The 20,745-nt window shown below is 44.8% G+C and overlaps 1 protein-coding gene across 1 annotated transcript in view; it reads right to left on the bottom strand.

The window, feature by feature from the left end:
- Positions 1 to 20,745, bottom strand: part of sgcd (sarcoglycan, delta (dystrophin-associated glycoprotein)) — a 152,300-nt gene that overhangs the window by 50,704 nt on the left and 80,851 nt on the right. The window contains exon 5 of the mRNA XM_034223062.1: positions 19,313 to 19,432. Within this exon, the coding sequence (XP_034078953.1) occupies positions 19,313 to 19,432 (120 nt within the window). The remainder of the gene's footprint in view (positions 1 to 19,312; positions 19,433 to 20,745) is intronic.

Raw genomic sequence — 20,745 nt, 5'->3', positions numbered from 1 at the left:
GTGGGTTTTGCATGGTTATCGCTCGCAAAGCGAGCAACTAAATTGATCGTAACGATATCAATTATGTGAGTTGCAGGCGCGAGTTGCTGGCGCGGCCTATCAGCCGTCATGATTTCCGAACCTTTTCTGTGCTTTTGCCGGTCGTTTTCCCTGTTTTTGGGTTTGTTTCGCAGGTTTATCGGTCGCTGCAATTTCAATAGGGTCTTCGCCGACCTAGGTCTCAGACCCTAATAATACATTACATTTATAAAGCGCTTTTCCTGGTGCTCAAAGCGCTTACAAGCAAGTAAAACAAAATAATGTTATGTTATGTTATATATATATAATAAAGTTATGTTACTAACACATAAACGATAGTTACGGCTGTAACTACGGTTCTATGAGTCCCGGATGACCGGCAGAGGCGGTGCTTTAGCACTGGATGTGTCCATCGCGCGCATGCGCAGCTCGAGTACCAATACCAACAAAGTCACCTGTGACCCACGTGACACCGGCTATATCAGCCGGTGTCGTCAGTGGATCTGTTCCCAGAATCTTCTCGCGAGCACACAAGAATTCTGAGTGACAGGATACTCTGGCGGTCATCCGGGACTCATAGAACCGTAGTTACAGCCGTAACTATCGTTCTATTTCGTCCCTACTGACCGCCAGAGGCGGTGCTTTAGCACTGGATGACCTATACCAACCATGTCATGAAGAATCCAAGCACTTACTCACCTAGCTGGAAGCAGCGGAGCTTGGCAACAGGACCACACCCAGAGGGTGAGGAGTGGCGACATTGACTCGGTAGAACCTGGAGAATGTGCCAGAAGACGCCCATGACGCCGCGGCACAGATGGTCTCCAGGGGCACCCCTCTTAGGGCAGCCCACGATGTTGAGATGCTTCTTGTAGAGTGGCATCTCACCCCTGATGGCAGGGGGCGGCCACTGGCCCCATAGGCATGTGTGATGGTATCAACCACCCAGTGGGACAGCCGCTGCTTAGAGAGAGCACGACCCTTCCTAGTGCCGCCATGGCAAACGAAGAGCTGCTCTGACTGCCGTATACAGGCTGTAGCATCAATATACGCCCTCAGGGCACGCACAGGGCACAGCAACTCAGGTGTGCCGCTCTCCTGTGGAATGTTAAAGCGTGCGAGCTGGATAGGCCGATTGGAGTGGGCTAGTGGAAGCACCTTGGGCAGGAACGCCACATTCGGCCAGAGGGTAACGCCCGAGTCATCGGAGTTCCACCTCAGGCATGTACTGCTTACGGAGAGGGCATGAAGCTCTCCGACTCGCTTCCCTGAGGTTACGGCAAGCAGAAATGCTGCCTTCAGGGACAGCCACTTAAGCCCGACCTGGGCCAGGGGCTCGAAGGGTGGAGATGATAGGGCATTCAGCACTAGGGGCAGGTCCCAAGCCGGGGCCCTTGGGGTGCCGTAGAGCCCCTCTTAGAAAGAGGGACACCAACCTGTGGCGCCCCACTGTGGCGCCATCGACTCCGACATGTCGGGCAGAGATAGCAGCCATATACACCTTCAAAGTGGAGTGAGAACGTCCACTCTCCAGAAGGGACTGCAGGAACTCCAAAATGGTGGCCACGGAGCAGTGCCCCGGATTCTCAGCCTTACTCACACACCAGTGGGAGAAGAGCTTCCATTTGCACTCATACTGTGCCCGAGTGGATGGAGCTCTGGCATTCAGGATAGTTTCCCTGACTGATGCCGTGACGCCGCTCAACAGTGGGTTGGGCCCTGCAGAGGCCAAACCCAGAGCTGAAGGCGGTGAGAGTCGGGACGCCAGATCTGACCCTTGAGCTGTGACAGAAGGTCCTTCCTGTCGGGGAGACGCCAAGGTGGGCTGCAGCAGAGACTGCGCAGCAGTGGGAACCAGACTCTCCCCGGCCAGCGGGGGGCGACCAGAAGGAGCCTGTGCCCCTGAGTAAGGACCCTCTGAAGCGTCTGTAGTATCAGAGGCAGCAGCGGGAAGGCATACAGGAGAGTGTCCGGCCAGTCGGGCGCCAGGGCATCCTGACCCAACGGGCTGGTCACCTCCGTCCAGGAGAACCAGAGGGGGCAGTGCCTCGACTCTTCTGAGGCAAAGAGGTCCACCTCGGCCCTGCCGAAAAGGCTCCAAATTGTCTCCACCACCTCTGGGTGAAGCCTCCACTCCCCCGGTGGAGGCTTGCGCCGTGAGAGGAAATCTGCGACCTGATTCAGGTCTCCTGGCAGAAAAACTGCCTGCAGACTGGCGAGGCGGGGGAGCGCCCAAGGCAAGAGGCTCTGTGAAACACGGAGCAGCTGTGTGGACCTGGTGCCCCCCTGGTGGTTGATTTGGGCAACGGCGGACATGTTGTCCGAACGAATGAGCACATGCCTGCCCGCCAGTTGGGGTAAAAAGTGCATGAGTGCGAGCACCACAGCCCGCAGCTCCAGCACATTGATATGGTGTGCACCTTCCTGGGCAGACCACTGCCCCTGCACAGTCCTGCCCTGCCACACCGCACCCCACCCCGAGAGACATGCATCCACAGTGACCGTCTCCCGGCGGGATGGGATGGCGCCCATAGGCACACCCATCCGAAGATAGGCCCTGTCCCTCCAGCGGGACAGAGAGTGGAGGCACCGCTGAGACACCCTGACTCTCTTGTGCCTGTGCCGCTTGGCGTCCAAGCGAAAGTTGTTCAGCCACATCTGCATGGAGCGCAGTGATAGCAGGCCCAAGGGCACAACGGCTGAGGCAGCTGTCAGTCTGCCTAAGAGCCGGAGGAACTGGATGTAAGGCACCCTCATGCCCAGTCTGTAGATGCGAAGATGGTGGGAAATGTCGTCCACACGACGAGGTGTCAAGTAGGCCCTCATGGCGACCGAGTCTAGGACCATCCCCAGGTAAGTGACCTGTTGGGAAGGGTCCAGGCAACTCTTCCCGGCGTTCACTGTTAGGCCCAACCGGGCTACATGGGATGAGAGGCGCGCCGTATCCTGGGCCACTTGGGCCCGGGACGGCGCGCAAACCAGCCAGTCGTCCAGATATGGCAGGACCTTCATGCCCTGTGCCTGCAGGGGAGCGAGCGCTGCCGCTACAACCCTGGTGAACACCCTTGGAGAGAGGGAGAGACCAAAGGGAAGCACCCGGAACTGATAATGTCGGCCCTGAAAGGCGAACCTCAAGAACTTCCGGTGATGGGATGCAATTGGCACGTGGAAGTAGGCGTCCCTCAAGTCCACGGTTGTGAACCACTCTCCCTGTGTGACAACACGAAGGGTGTCTGCTGTGGTTAGCATATGGAAGGGCAGTACCTTCAAGAATCTGTTGATTCCTCTGAGGTCCAGAACTGGACGGAATCCGCCAACTTTCTTGCTCACAAGAAAGTACGCCGAGTAGAACCCCCCGCCCTGAAGCAGGGGGTCCACTGGCTCGATTGCGCCCTTGGCCAAGAGGACGGACAACTCTTGGGCCAGAGCTAAGGCCTCGTCCTCCATATCTTCATTGAAGAGGTTAGCCGAAGCCGCTAGCGACAAGGCATCCTCATACAGAGGTGCGGCAACCGAAGGAGGGGCGGCAACCGAAGGAGGGGCAGGCGGCACACTAGCAGCACCTATACCGGGCCCTGGCTGAAGGGCCAAGAGGAGCGACTTCATTGTGTCCATGTCGGTAGCCAGCTGATCCACTTTAGAGGACAGCCTGTTTCTAGTCCTCCTATTGGGGGGTGCACCCATGGCCATCGCTCCCTCAAGTCGCCGGGGACAGCCGAACTGATCTGGAGGAGGATGTGACCAAGAGGGGTGTCCGTTGGCTGCCGCCAGCTGTTCCACCTCAGTGATTCTAGCCATTCTGAGTGCCCGGGGCATGCAGCTACAGTTCATGCAGGCCCCTACCGTGAGAGCCTCCCTTAGATGCTCGAGGCCGAGGCAAGAGGGGCAGCGGTCATGGCCGTCCTCGGGCTCAAGAGAAGCCATACAGGCGCTACATGCATGAGCCATTCTGTAGGTAGCCAGACGCAGCGTAGCCGGGAGCGGCTACCTGCTTAACAGAAAGAGTAGAGCCGCGCCGCTACTCGCCAAACAGAAAGAGGGATGTAAGTATACCCACGTTACCGGCAGAGGGAGCGGGAGCGAGAGCACTGCCTTCACCTAGCTGGGTTAATAAATAAGGCAGTTTACCAGGAGCGGGGGCGAGAATACTGCCTTCACTGGTTGAGCTAGAGGCGAGTGCCAGATGCAGCGTAACCGGGAGCGGGTGCGGGAACACAGCCTTCACCAGCTACCTGCTCAACGGAATAAACGAGGCAGTTTAACGTCTACCAGGAGCGGGGGCGAGAACACTGCCTTCACTGGTTGAATTAAACACGAGTGCCAGATGCAGCGTAACCGGGAGCGGGTGCGAGAGCACAGCCTTCACCAGCTACCTGCTTAAAGGAATAAACAAGGCAGTTTAGCGTCTACCAGGAGCGGGGGCGAGAACACTGCCTTCACTGGTTGAATTAAACACGAGTGCCAGATGCAGCGTAACCGGGAGCGGGTGCGAGAGCACAGCCTTCACCAGCTACCTGCTTAAAGGAATAAACAAGGCAGTTTAACGTCTACCAGGAGCGGGGGCGAGAACACTGCCTTCACTGGTTGAATTAAACACGAGTGCCAGATGCAGCGTAACCGGGAGCGGGGGCGAGAACACTGCTTTCACTGGTTGAATTAAACACGAGTGCCAGATGCAGCGTAACCGGGAGCGGGTGCGAGAGCACAACCTTCACCAGCTACCTGCTTAAAGGAATAAACAAGGTAGTTTAGCGTCTACCAGGAGCGGGAAAGACGAATGCCTACCTGCTGAACGGGAAGAGTATAGCGGTGCTGCTACTCGCCGAACAAACAAAGGGGATGTAGCTACACCCCAAATCAAGAAGCTTTACACAAGCTAAGACCAGAAACTGGCTTCTAAAGAAAAAACAGCACGGGAAACTCCGGTGCTTAACACGGCGTCAGCCGAGTGGCTGCAGCGCTACTGCTAACTAGCTCAATGCTAATGAAGTTTGCAGAATAAGTACAAAAGCACAGCAAGGGCAACTCCTGGGAGAGGGAGCGGAAACACCTCCGTCACCATAAAAGTTCAAGCCCAAAAAGCAAAATAGACAGTAACGGGACAACTAGGCTGGGAGAGGGAGCGAAAACACTGCCATCACCAACCAAGCCGACACCAACCTGTCCGAACGAAGTCCCTGCGCAGCCAGCCACAGCTCCTGGAGGACGGGTAAACCCGCGGCCCCGACTGGATGAGTCGCGAAGCTGCACGCAGCCAGCTGTTTGCAGAGAATCCTTAACAAATATTCCAACCAAACGAACGCTGTAGGCTACAAAAAATGTAGCCAAGGTACTCTCGCGCAGGGAGAAGATGAAAGGAGCAGATCCACTGACGACACCGGCTGATATAGCCGGTGTCACGTGGGTCACAGGTGACTTTGTTGGTATTGGTACTCGAGCTGCGCATGCGCGCGATGGACACATCCAGTGCTAAAGCACCGCCTCTGGCGGTCAGTAGGGACGAAATAGAACCTCTCCTACTGGTTCAGATTGACACTGCACAAAAAGTAAAAAGTAGCAACTTTGAACATCAGTAAGATTTATTTTACACTTAGAAACTTATTTTCTTTCCAACAATGATATCTGTTCTCAACAGACACTTTGTGGCACAGTGGGAGTGTAAGAGCAAGTGTAGCAATTTAAGCACATGAAACACTCTTTTTGGTCCTGTTGTTTGCCGCCCTTCATTAAATGCTATTAGCTGCAAGTTAGATTGAATAGCAGAATATCCCCTCATCGTTTGTAATAAGGAACCTCCTGCAAGTCGCTGCTGAACATGCTCCAGATGGCCCATAGCATGGAAATTAGTGCCATCCTTCTGGCTGCGCCGCATCTCCTTCCATTTACCAACACAATTACATACATTTGTATCCGAGCCACAAGAGCCAATGAATTTACTACTTTAGGTCCCTTTAGCACATCCTGCAGTTCTACCCTCACTTCAGTACCTCAACCACCTTGCTGGTTGATTTTATTTTTATTTTATATAGCCTAATATCACAGATTTGCCCAAGGGATTTTACACAGCATAGGACATATACTGTTCTTAAACCTAAAATGTGTTAAAACCCCGCTGAAAAACGTTTTACGTCTTCCATTTTTCTTCATTGCTTCCACTATTTTCTTCCTTACTGCCTTCCCTCCTTACTTCCTATACGTTATTGTCTTCCCTATACCTATTTATTCTCACAAAGCACAACTTCCTCTCTGTCTGTCTGTATATCACTCCTCTTTCTTTCTTTCTTTCTTTCTTTCTTTCTTTGTGTCCGTCTGAAATGATTTTCTTCTTAATAACTCTAGTTATTAACCAGGGAGGAGATGAGAGAGCAGGTGCATGTTGGACTTGATGCACAGCTGATGAGGGTCAGGGGCTGGACAGGGCCCCAGGCGGCGCTCTCACAACAGGACAGTGAGATTGTACATTATCGTGAATATATATTTAGCTCTCCTCCATCTCATTACAGAAAGTCAATGAGAGAGCTAGAGGAGGATCTGGGCAGAACAGAGCAAAACGAGTCACCGGACACATTTAACAAGTTGAGCCTGCAGCGCTAACAGGCGATTAAAACCTTCCTTTCACAACGGAAAGAAGGAGAACTTCAATCAGAAATTGTTTAATTATAAATGAGAACAGTGTGATTTTGAAAAGGCGGGATGTGATTGAAATGATTAAATGTTCAGATTTAAGGAGGGTTAACACTTGCACTTAATAGCTCAACAGATAGTTTTAAAGCCGATATTGATGAAAAAATGATATCAGTTTATTAGATATCTTAATGAAATCTGCACGAAAATATTAAGAAATGAAATATTAAGTGTTTTATTGCATGAGGTGGGATGTTTTTGAAAGTCCTTCAGGGCAAGTGTGTCACATGACTTCCAATATTTCAACTGCCTCACGGCCCAGTACTGTTCATGGGGTCTGGTTTGAGCCTTTCTGCATGCAGCATAGAGGAAGATTCAATGAGAAAATCACCTCCAATGGTGATCCTGTCGAAGAAGTCCTTAATGTTCCAATTTGAAAGTCATGGTTTGACTGTTTCCCTTTTTAATGGTCATAAATCATTGGATTCATGGATTATTGAATACACTACAGTGTGCAGTACCTTGATCTAGCTCATTGAATGCAGAGACAAATGAAAAATAACCAAACGGACACAAGAAAGCTCTTGGACTGTGACCACTATGACCGTTCAATCACATAATGGTAAAATCCTCACTGTGTAAGCCTCCCCTTCAATCAGTGCCTGTTATAATGCTAATGAGAGAGCCATATGGCAGACACAAACACAAATGAGGGCAGCGCTCGGGCAAATGACAAGCAGCAGAGTATTTACACAACAAACAACAAAAAAAAACCTTGCTGACAATTAGATCACGATGTGTAGGTGGGACGACTCGTGTTTGTCTTGTTCATGTTTGCTTTCCTGTGTGTGCATTAATCAGTTTCTCTGCAGCTGTTCCAGTCAAAGTGAAACACGCCGAGGTGAGAGAAGGGAGGGCATCATTTAGAGCTTCTTAACCTCAGGGTCGAAATCCAATTTGTAGTTACTCACTCAATGTGATTTGATCTTGTAGAATAGGAAATTACAAAACACTTTTTAGATATGTCTCTAACCATCTGTTGGATATAAAAAACACATAGCAATAGTGACAAAATGGTAATGTACCTCGCTTAGGTGGAATGGTCGGCATATCAACAAAAAGGGAGCTGATGGCTGATAGGAAAAACTATTTTTTCCTTTGTTATGATTTTGTATAGAAAAGGCTTTTTAGGCCAATGTACACCACTTGACACCGCAATGCAAAGTGTGGAAATTATGTCAAAATTACAGCACTTTTCCCGAGGGCTTGGCTAGCAAAAATGACGATTATGATGGTGGCATCTAAAGTTCTTTTTCCGACCGAAAATACATTTTCGTCTAAATGTATATGTGTGGTTTATTCCCATGACTGTTTGTGCAGGCTGTTTATTCAGGATATGCCATCTGTACCGACTTCGTAGCAAAGCAGCAATGTACACATCAGTTGTGTGTTGTGTGTTGTGTGATAGCTCCAAGTCCGACTGATCTTCAGCTCTGTTATCTTGCTCCAGACCCAGATACCCATAACCGGTCACATAAACCTCAAGATAAGCAGCAACCTTTCACTGAAGTAGACATTTGTTTTACTTGCAGGGATATTTCTTTGTTTCAATTTGTGCTAGCAACGAAGAACGTTCATCCAGTGTCCTCACATGGACTGCTTCTCTCATTTAAAACAGAAATGGAAGGTCATTCTGTGCCATTACAAAACTATAATTTTAAAAATGTACAAAACAGATGACACAACATGAAAAGTATTATAAGTGCATATCTTCTCCTTCCTTCCTCTTTAGAACACTTCTTGTATGACTGTGAAAGTCACCTTAGAGTAAACTCTGCCATCATTGTTGAAAGAATTGCATCATGGCTGTCGGTTATGCTTTCATGCTAGATGTTATGACTACATTAGCACTAACTGCACTCGCCTTCATTCTCTCTCACAGATGGCCCATTACGTGTTGGTGGGGGATAAAGACAGAGAGAACATAACATTCCTCTACCGCCTATAGGACCCTGACTGCCTGTCACTGACATATAACTGCGTCTGGAAAAGCAAACAAAGCCAGCCGTGATCTTTGTAAAATGGCTTTATCAGGGTTCTTGAATGCACCTCGTTTGTCAGGGACGTTGCCAGCTGCAGACGCCCGGAGCCGAGGAGGAGGAGAGCGCCACACTCACAATCTAATCTGGCTTCATGACTTCTGGCGCCTGGATTTATGTCAGCCATGAAACAAGGCTGCAGGAGATGTCCTCTAACCCTGAAGCCAGCCAGTTGTGAGGGACACAAACACACACAAACAACTGCAACTAGACATACATGAAGAGGAACGTTTTCTTTTTAGGTTTCTTAAGACAGCTGTCCTCACTTTGTGATACATTTTTGCACAATCGAACACTTTTGTTAATCCACAAGTTGAGCCAGATCCGGACTGTGGACTGATTGCTTGGATGGTTTTCACTGAAATGCACTTTGAGGGTCGTTTTCAACCATATTTTCTTTAGTTTTTATGTGCAGAGGTTTTTACTTGACTGTAGTGGATGACTGATGTATTGGCCTTTCTGCTTTGATAATGATGCAGCCATTAATCACATCTGAACAATAGTCCGGGGATGTGAATCAACATGCTCAAAGCAAATCTAAATCATTGATCGTCCCACAGCATGCAGGGAAATGTACAGAAAACACTTGTGATATTCTCTCGCTTTTTCTTTGAATGATACTGGCTCTGTCAAACCAAACAAAGTTATGACCATTAAACATACATCTCCACATGTGTTTTACAAGTGTTTGACTCTGCAGATTAACACTTAGATTATTGGTTTACTGAAACCCAATGCAGTACAGATGAGCACACACACACACACACACACACACACACACACACACACACACACACACACACACACACACACACACACACACACACACACACACACACACACACACTATTAGTTGCAGTTTAATGGATTCTTTATCATCTCCTTAACGTGGTCGGCTGACAGGAATCCAATGACTGCTAGTGCACTAGCACATTTCCCATTCACTTGAGATAAAACCGTGAAATGTAGGCCCTGTCTCGCCTTGAATAAATTCTACGCTGTGACGTCCCCTACGCAGTAACTCTGAGGTGTCTTTATGTCCTTATTACGACTTAACGGAGTCCACTCAGAGGGAAGGAGGGCTGGAAATAAAACCCTAAGACTGAAGCTTTCAGGGTGAAAATATGAATGAGCATGGGGAGGTTTGATGGGACATAAAGATGAGGATCACCCAAGTGAATGTGTTCAGGTAGATAGTGCAGAAGTGTTGGGTGAAGTTTATTACAGATACATATGTTGAGTCTGTTTCATTGAAACTGAAACAGGCCCCAAAGTATAGAAGTCAGTTTGTCTCTGCCAAATTTCGGGCCAAACACTTCAGAGACATGTATATCTTAGACCTATGATATATTGTTGAAAAAAAGTACAATAGGAGACCTTTAAATTGAAATTGAATATTGTATGCATGTTCTTAAATTAGCCTGATTTCCTAACATTAACCGGGATGTATCAATGGTGCATTCCCCATTTCCTCCCATCCTACTTCCTGCTTATTTTCTCAGACAACACCCTTCTTTGAATTCAACCTCCATTTTCATCTCAACAAAACACCTGTAAACACTGCATTGTTCATGGTTATGAAGCTATCATAATCTACTAAAACGTGAATATAAAAAAACCTTGCAAAATAACTGAAAGTCTTGTGTGGTAACTCTACAATAACTTCAGTAGCTGTCTCCAGGAACACATGTTGCTATCAATGCTCCTGGGTTGCTCAATTTAGGGCAACACAAGACTCTTTTGTCATAGGAACCAATTGGCTCAATTTGATTTCTGTGCTTCAAAATGGTACTGGGATCTTTGCAGCATGGTTTCACCCTCTGTGTCTGTCCCAACCCTTCTGTCTGGCTTCACTGACAAATGGTCCAGTGCATAAAAAGAACAACAACATAATTTAAAATCCTCACAGGCAGTCTTGAGAAAAGGCACTCTCCCGAGGGCAAATATTCCAACCGACGCCTCCTAAAATCCGAAGTGACCCTGGAGCAAAAAGGCTGATGCAAGGTTAGCTTCAGGCTACTGAGAGTCCAAAGGGGCGAAGACTGGGGCAGAATAAAACCAGCTCCTTCAGGGCAACTGGGAGGCAAACATCAAAACACAAACTGACTTTCCTCATTACAAAACAGCCGAGGAAGAGTGTCAGAGGGCGGCTGAACTCGGAGCCCTTTTCAGGCGTGATCCCTGTGATCATGAATCTGATGCAAGCCGTGGGAGAGCTTCACTCACAGATGCTGAAGGTTGGAGTTGTTTCAGTAATGACAGAGAAAGCTGAGGTCAAAGGTGCAGTTAAAATTATCCAAGAGCTCAACTGTATAGGAAAAGAGCGAGAGAGAGTTTTGTTTGTTAGGTGATGCTTTTTAAAACTTCTCAATTAACTTCCTGAAGTTTACCTCCATGTCTTCTGGAAGGAGTGATGTTTTATGATGTCTCTTTTTCCCAGGGATCTATTGTTAGATTGGACTTCTGCAGGTCGTGACCACAATGATTGCACGAGTTTAGGTTCTGGGCTCCATCAATGGATGTTCAGCGGCGGTGAATCCTACACACTAATAAGGTGAGCTCAAACGTTATTTCTTCTCACAGTTAAAAAATGTAACCCCAGAGCTTATTATCTTGGCCTTAGTTTTCATACAGTACAGGTCAAATATAGGGCTGAAGAGTACAGAGTGAACAAGGTTAAATATATATATCTGAAACTTCCTTTTCTTTGTGAGAAAGTACAGTGAACAGGATGGTGGGTGTATGACAGATAAACGGCTGATGCAGGCCCGAGTTTGAAAGCACTAACGACAATTCAGACAAAAGTTTAGAAAGGGAGGCTTTGCTCTTCGCTGAATCCAGACAGGGAGTTCAAGCAGAGGTTCTTCGCACTTTAATGCAGTTTATAAAAACACACCACTTAAACATTCATTGTTAACCTTTAAGTGAAACCCTCTCCCAAGCCCCTTGATTTTTTTATGTTTTTATTCTCTTTATTCAAAGAGGCTTTTAAAGAGTTTGGCAGTGTCTCATCCATGTGCTTTCTGAAGCTCTGACTCTGATCCCACTTTCAGGGGCTACGAAGGACCAGAGTGGGAGATGCAGATGTTACCTCAGTCCAACGGTTCACTGCCTGTGAGTTGAACTGTTGCTAGGATTTGGCAAAGACATCCTGGACTTTTGAGGGGAAGTTAGCCATTCAAGTTTTGATCAAACTGCTTTCAATCTATAAGCCTTCAACAACTTGATTTAGAGAAGATGATATAAAATAACAAGAGATGTTGCTTATTCATGTGAATCTCTTGAAAATTGATAAGAAAAAACTAAACAAAAAAATGGTTCTTTACAAAAGCATTGAAATACCGTTTTGTAGTTAACAACATGAGGCCTTAATGTTTTCTCTGAAATAGATTTCTGTTCATGTTTTTGATCTCGTAACATGTAACATGAAGTAGCTAACTGTGTTTTGCTGTTGTGCATGATGCCTAATCTGAACCTGAATTCATCACAAATAATGAGTTTTACCAAGGAGCTTCCCCCCTCTCTTCTTACAATACCAGATATCTGTAGTACAACGCTACATATTTGAAAGATCCGTAATAACCTCACCATCCTTGCTTTGCCTGTGGAAACTATGCAAGAGGCAGAGTTGTGTAATGTCGAGTGGTACTCATGTATTGAGTGCATCAAAGCAGACGATAACCAGTCTCATACACGGGAAGAGCAGGTCAAATCTCTTCCAGTTGACTTTCTCTCTCCTGTGCTGTCTTCTTCCTTTCAACTTTAACAACCCTGGTTTAAATACCAACCTTGGCTACATTTTCCTATTAGGGTTCGTCATTATAAATCTAAAGATTCAGCCAGCAAACGGCACAAATTTGCAAAAGAAACATGTTGGGTAATTCAACCGTGTCTTCAAATTACATCAATATACAAGTCATTTACACTTGCCAATATGTTTGGAAGGAAACATAATGATCATATTGACTGTTTTTGCAACATTTGCATTCTGCATGCACCTCTGGCAAATGAAGACGGATTGACATTTACTTCAATTATTTATGTAGCATGAGACATAGTTAGTCAGGAGTTTAGTACACCTCAGCAACCACACTTCCACACACTTTAATCCCAACACAGCCCAGTAAGCAATCACATTACACTACTTATGTTCATTAAAGTTGTATAAATAACCACCTGCCTTTCTCCTTGTGTTAACATGACTCTGATCCCGAGCACCAAGGTGACTTTTGCGTTCCTCACTGTGGGCTCTTGGCCTGTAAAAGTTTAAATGCCTCTGGCCTTGTCCACCCTTTGCTGTAAGCTGTATCCTGTATTTATCAGTGCAGTCAGCTGCTCAGTGGTTTCCTCCAGAGCTTTGAGAGGAAACCAGCATGAGTACAACGCATGAGTGAGCAGTGCTTATTTTGGAACTGGAGGTTGATTCAAAGCTGGTCTGAGCGAGTGCAGCTCAGGAAAATCTGTCGGGGATATATGACTTGACCTATTGACTTGCAAACTGCTACTGTAACAAGCAGCTGCCCTCCAGGGGTTCATTTACATTATATGTTAATGGTATTTTCTTTTTTTACAAGATTGCTTCTGGATAGGTTTAAAATAGCAGTCTATATTTATTAATAATGTTGAATTGTTGACTGTATAACAGTTATTTAAAAAGTAGGTGTTGTTGTATTCTCCATTAGAAAACATGACATTATAGAGATCACATTGAAACAAAAATGTATATCATAATGCAAGGAAATATACTCTTACATTTAAATGACTTGAGCAATTACATTCAATGATATGTATGATATTTTACAATAAATTAAATTATAAATTGAAAAAAACTGGCTGGTGTCATGACCTTGCTTACTGAAATGTTACTAAATGCTTATTTATTTTATTTTAACTGTTTTGCTATTTACTGAAAGATGCATTAATGGAACCATATTTTGAAACAAGGAGGAGTTATTTTCTAGCTAATCCTAAACTGTATCAACCAATCCTGGGTGTGTTACAGCTCTTTGAATTCTCATCTGTGCCACAACTGCTGCCAGAATGGGCAGAAACAAACCATAACAAAGTATTTCTACTGTGCTTTGACCCAGACAATCATCCCATTCGCCCTGTTTGTGTTCTCATTTACTGTCTGTCTGCTGGGAGCCCGTCAGCATGTCTGACTGGACTGTAATATCTATGCAAGCCATAATGAAGCCAATGATAGCAGCAGCATAGATTTCCAATGACCTCAGTCGGGCCAGTTAAAGTTATATGCAGGGTATAATCATCAATTTTATTGGTGAAGAAGGAATGACTAGGTAATGACATGTGGCAGCTTTATAAGCCTTCACAGTGCCTTCATACATCACAGGGACGAGGGGACAGACTCACTTCAACTGCCTCTGTTTCACTGGTACACGTGTGGTGGACATTAAGAATCACATGCACAGATAAATGTGTGTGATCCGTTTAAAGATATATTTTTATGACATCTTCTGTGTCACTGTAACAAAAATGTGCCATGTACCAACACAACAATGTTTCTAAGAACATCATTTAAGTACCATCTGGTACTAAATGCTTGGGAAGATAATTCAATTATTTGACATATCATGTTGTCAAATACTATAAAAAAAGTCAATATTTTATTTGGCCTGTACTTGAGTTTTCATTGAAGAAGTTTGTCCTATTTGTTAGATAAAAAAGAGAGCAGGTCTTGTTTTGTAATTGGTACAGAGATCACGGCCTCAGAGTGGAATACACACTAGGTGCTCCACGTAATAAACATTTTGGTAAACTCAGAGGGCCGTCTCTTTGTGCCGAGTCAGCGGTTGCTAAGGTGTTTGATTAGCCTGGCAGCCCTGAGCGGCCTCATCAAAGGGCTGTGGAGATGAATGCAGTAATTGGCAAATCATTGGCACTCTCTTCCTCTGTGTTCCTGCTCTGACTCTCTCCCTACACCTGCTCCCAAGGGCTTTACAATGATGTCACCTCAACTAACTAATAACCGTCGATTAAATAGTGTTTTTAACTTCCTGGTTCTGTCACCTCTGTCTCCGGTTATGTATGGATGATTTTTCATGATTGTCTTGGATTGTATTCATGAGGGAAAAAAAGGGATAAACGTGCTACTGATGTTGTATTGTGAATCCCAGCTCAACAGAGAACAATTCATTATCAATTTTATATTTGAAAGCTCTCAATAAGTTTGATATGTTTTGTCGAGTTTCTTGAATTAGCAGAGATTCAAATAGACCACTAGGATAAGGGTGCAAGACCAACACCATTTACAAGATAAATGCTGGCATAATATGCAAGTGGCTATAACATTTACATCACCAACAAAGAAAAACAGTAACCTGTTCTGAGTGGCTGGTAAAGTTTGAACATTCATTCAATTCACTGGTGGACAAACAATTAACATGTTCACCTTGGTTTGGACTAAACGTCTGCACGAGTTTCACTGATCATTATATATGAATGTACGTATATATGAATATTTTGAAAACAGAAGATACAAAAGCTCCTTGCAGAGTTACTGATTTCACTGTTACAAATTACAATGTCTTGCATGGTGCTTTTGGAATAAATAAAGTAGACTGCCCTCCTGTTAAACTTGGTAAAAATCATGTCTTCAGCCTCTCTTTTTCTGCACAGAATGTATCAACATCCCTAAAAACTTTTGTAGTGCTTTTCCAGTTTCAAGTAGGGAATCAAAGGGGACCCTCTTCTGTGAACATCACACAACAGCGATCACAGGAGTTTTCTCTGGTAAACACAAGCTTGTTGTAACCTTCTGGATCCGCACCAGTCTGGTTTCAAGGCAGGTCACTCCACAGAAACTGCTCTCATTGCTGTCACGGAGGAACTGCACACTGCCAAAACTGCATCCCTCTCCTCTGTCATCATCCTGTTGGACCTGTCTGCTGCATTCGACACGGTGAATCATCAGATCCTCCTTCACACTCTCCAAAAACTTGGAGTTTCAGGCTCTGCACTTTCCCTCCTCACCTCATATCTGAAAGACCGTACCTACAGGGTGACTTGGAGAGGGTCTGAGTCCCACCCTTGTCAATTAACTACAGGGGTCCCTCAGGGCTCTGTTCTTGGTCCCCTCCTCTTCTCCCTGTACACAAACTCACTCGGATCAGTCATTAGCCCGCATGGTTTTTCATACCACTGCTACGCTGACGACACCCAATTAATTCTGTCCTTTCCCCGCTCAGAGACCCAGGTCGTCGCACGCATCTCTGCTTGTCTAGCTGACATCTCTCAGTGGATGTCTGCTCATCACCTCAAGCTCAACCTTGACAAGACTGAGCTGCTCTTCCTTCCGGGAAAAGATTGTCCCACTCTTGACCTAACAATCAACATCGGCACCTCAGTTGTTTCCCCGACTCAGACTGCAAGGAATCTGGGTGTGACCCTAGATAACAACCTGTCCTTCACTGCAAACATAGCTGCCACAACCCGTTGCTGCAGATACACGCTTTACAACATCAGGAAGATACGTCCCCAGCTGACACAGAAAGCGATGCAGGTTCTGGTCCAGGCTCTCGTCATCTCACGCCTAGACTACTGCAACTCCCTCCTGGCTGGTCTACCTGCATGTGCCATCCGACCTCTGCAGCTCATCCAGAATGCAGCGGCTCGTCTGGTCTTCAACCTTCCTAAATTCTCCCACACCACTCCGCTCCGCCGCTGCCTTCACTGGCTTCCGGTAACTGCTAGAATCCACTTCAAGACACTGGTACTTGCTTACCGTGCTGCGAATTGATCTGGCCCTTCCTACATCCAGGACATGGTTAAACCGTACACCCCAGCGCGTGCACTACGCTCTGCATCAGCCAAACGACTCGCTGCGCCCTCGCTGCGAGGGGGACCCAAGTTCCCATCGGCGAAAACACGTGGGTTTGCTATCCTGGCTCCAAGATGGTGGAATGAGCTCCCCATTGACATCAGGACAGCAGATAGCTTGCACATCTTCCGGCGCAGACTGAAAACTCGTCTCTTTCGACTCCACTTCGAGCGATAGAACTATTAACAAAGCACTTATATACTAATAAAGGACTGGCTTACCTAAAGCCAGTTGAGGAGCACTTGAAATGTTTGGCTCTATGAAACCTGATGTACTTATATGATTCTGTTTTCTTCAAGGTTGTGTCTTCCTAGTCGAATGTACTTATTGTAAGTCGCTTTGGATAAAAGCGTGAGCTAAATGCAATGTAATGTAATGTAATGTTGTGTGTCAGGATGTTGAGGATTCTAATCTTTAATACTTAGTTTAAAAAGGCAGCAGTGGATGAATACCGCAATAGTTTTGACTTTGGGATAAATATTGTGTCAGAAACAAATGCCTTCCTTATGAGACAACCCTGACTCCCCCCACCCTCCATCCCCACCCTGCTTCTGTGTCTCCCTTTGTTAAGAGGAGCACTTTGCTGAGGTGGGTGACGGTAATGAACTCTGAGTCAGTGAGGGCTGGAGAGGATGTAAATGAATGTAGATGAGGATGGGAGAGGAAGAGTAATTGCTCACAAAGAGGGCTCTGAAAGGTGTGTGTCAGAGAGAGAATGTCAGAAGCAGAGAGATACAGCGCACCCATGAGAGCTACTAAGGGAAATTGTGCGGCCCAGTCAAGAGGGAGACGCTTCAAATATCTGTTTATCTATTAATGAGCCTGAATGGATGGATTGATGAACGGGTGGGCGGATGGGTGAGTGATGGTAAATGGTGGCAGATGGAAGTATAATGGTGGGTGACGTTAAAGAGGAAACGGGGAAAAGGCAATACTTTTTAAAGTAGAACAGATGAAAGGAAGGAATTAGAATAAGAGATGGGATGAAAGCAAAAATATGTAAAACACAACTTTGGATGAACTGTGAATCTGAGGAAAACTGTAAGTGATTCACTTGAGCTTAACATTCAGCGGATCTTTTTATTTTTTATCTTAATTATCCTCACAGCAAGTTATTATATTCCATCCTAATTATCCTGCTGTATAAGTGAGTGTGTATCATATTAGAAATAAGCGATGATTAAATCTGTTCTCTCGCAGCATGGTCAGCTGGTTTCTTGAAATCTTATAGCAGAAAGTCTGGAAAAAAGTATTTTCTGGTTTGCAAGCACTGCGTTCTGCATCAAATGGAGAAACACAGATATATCATTTCAAGGTTACATTTTCTATGATTCCATCAACAACTTATTTAACTTATTATTTTCATTATTTCAGCCAACGGTCTCTAGCCCCATTGACATTTACTAACGTTAATTTTAGTGGACAAGATGCAACATATACTTAATTTACATTAAACATTAGATACAATGGCGTTGTGTTCAGAACTACAAAATAGATTGAAGGAATGCTACCTAATGACAAAAACATGTTAAATCATGACATAATAATTGGTCTACGTCACTGAGTGGCTGATGGGTCAGTCACTACTTACTCTACATTCTTTAAATTCTAATGGACATCTAAAAGTTTACAAAGACAACAAATAAACCAGGTTTACTTTTTTGGAATAAAAGTGTGTAAGAGGATTTACAACACAACACCTAGACTAATTACACATTGAGTGGTAAACATGTTCAACAATACAAGACAGAAAAACACCTAACTGCTTCTTAGAAAAGTTATTTTCTTCCAAATAAATAAACAAAGCGGCATCCATTGTTGCTTCCACCTAGCAGCAACATCCTGAATCACTTGAACCCTGATGAAACCACATCTGGGTTCATGCAAAAGTCTTGTGATACAGACCACAGATAAGTAAAGTCCATCCAACTTTGCTGTGAATCTACAGGATGATCTTTCAGCAGGAGTTTGTATTCATGTTTTCAAAGTAAACACATTTCCTCTCACTATTCCAGTTACGCCTCCTTGCTCTCACAGAAAATCATCTGTCGCAGTAGCATCACTGCAGTCAGAACAGTGTCTGCATTTCTTACCTCCTGTCTAATGATTACATGTCAGTTCCACCCCCCACTTGCTCTCTCTACTGACTGCTTACAGTGCTCATGTAAGCATTATATTCTTCTTCTTTAAAAGTCATACATCACATCAGTTCAGTTACAGTGATGCAGTGTGTAGTGTGTGTGTGTGTGTGTGTGTGTGTGTGTGTGTGTGTGTGTGTGTGTGTGTGTGTGTGTGTGTGTGTGTGTGTGTGTGTGTGTGTGTGTGTGTGTGTGTGTACATGAGTATGTATGTCTCCATTTGGAATAGGTAAAGTAACCAATTTCCCTGAGTTCAATGAACAAATAAGAGCCGAAATCCAATTATACGTCCACTCGCAAAAGATTAAGATAAGAAAATGCACCTTTTATATCTAAACAAAAGTAAATGTAATCTTTTCTTTATTTTCCAAAAAGTGAGTTCAACAAATAAAAGCAACTTAAACTCCATGATGCTATTATTATGTAACCAAACAAGAGCCTAAGTCACAGGATCACACATGGTAAGAAACAAATATGGTCTGTAAGAAAACAAAATGCCCTCTGTCAGAACAACACAAACATCATTAGTTTTAATTTCATACTTTGGATCCTGACAATGGGTCAGTTTGCATACATGTCATCTGGTCACTCACCCATCACTCGGAGCCTCTCGGCGCCCACCACCACCTCCTGCTCGTCGGCGGAGAAAAGGAGCTTCCCAGAGGTGGATTTGACTTCAAACAATTTGCCTTTTGCTTTAAATCCACTCGATCCTAGACAGAACACACAGAGGGAGAGAGAGGAGACATCAAAGAGGAGCTACTGTAGCTTGAGCTGATTTTTTAGAGAATTAACTCAGCATTTGAACATTTAAAATGCTTCCAGGTGGAAGACATTCAAGTTGTCTGGTAGGACTTGCCGACTAGCTTACAACTTCCTAATCTAACATTTTAAATGTTGTTGCCACCAAATAGCAGAGGAACTGTCTAAACACAGACATTCATGTTCATATATTAACACAGATATATATTTGATTTATATGATAAAGTTGTTCTCTTTGCTCCTTTTAGCTCTGTTTTTGGTCACCACCACTCCTGATGACAACTACTGTATAGGACGATTGGTGCGAGGCAGGTTATGTACAGCAGATTTATCAGAGCTGTTGGGTTAAGAATGGCAGCCTGCTGGAGTTTGAAACATGCATTAAAAGGAGGTAAACATTTACAAAAACAGTAGTTTTGAGGTAAAAAAACTAAACAATGAGCTGAAAGATGGTAAAATGCTAAGTACAGCTAAGAGGGACCTTCAGTGTAACATAATATTCACTGTTGGTTCATCCTTCCATGAGAAGTTTATCTAGACGTGTTGTAATGTTTTGTTGACACAGTGACTTTTGATATAATTTCAAAGGAATCACGACTAAGATCAAGATGGTGTATTCCAAAAAAAAAAAAATACTATTGCTATTTGCATGTTTTAGATCTTTGCCAATTACTAAAATCCTTTTAAGAATAAAAATTCAAATGTATCACTAGATTAGCCTTTATTAATACAAATCAAACTGTTTAAACTATCAGTCCGCCAAACAGAATATTGACAGCTTGTTTGAAAAAGGATGATCAGTTTTAGCTCTTACAAAAATGCATGCTGTTCTGGAACAGCACTATAAAGGTTTGTGTACCCGCTTTGATTTTATCCCTTGATAATTTAGACTTTAATTATTTGAGTAAATACATTCAAATGTATATCGGGAAAATATAAAGTAAGACATCTCGAGACGAACGGAATTACAGTATGTATTTTTCACTGATTGTGATGAAAGGTTTAGAAACTATTTCATCCAGATGTGACCTGTTGGTGAAATAGATTTCCACCACCTGAACGACAGGAGGCAACTGGAAAAATACTCAAATTAAAGATGCCTGAACAATAACTGGTGTCACAACAAACAAGAACATGTCGTCACCTCCCTCCAACTCAAATTGCTTTGTCTCACGCGGTGACAGAAAACACTGGTGCTGGGGGTGAGTGGTTGACGTGCGCGCAATTGATTATGTCATTCTCCATCTGGGATGTGAAGTTCCTC

This window comes from Gymnodraco acuticeps, unplaced genomic scaffold (assembly GCF_902827175.1).
Source record: "Gymnodraco acuticeps unplaced genomic scaffold, fGymAcu1.1, whole genome shotgun sequence".
NCBI classification, from domain to species: Eukaryota; Metazoa; Chordata; class Actinopteri; order Perciformes; family Bathydraconidae; genus Gymnodraco; species Gymnodraco acuticeps.
This window is presented reverse-complemented; position numbering and strand designations above follow the sequence as displayed.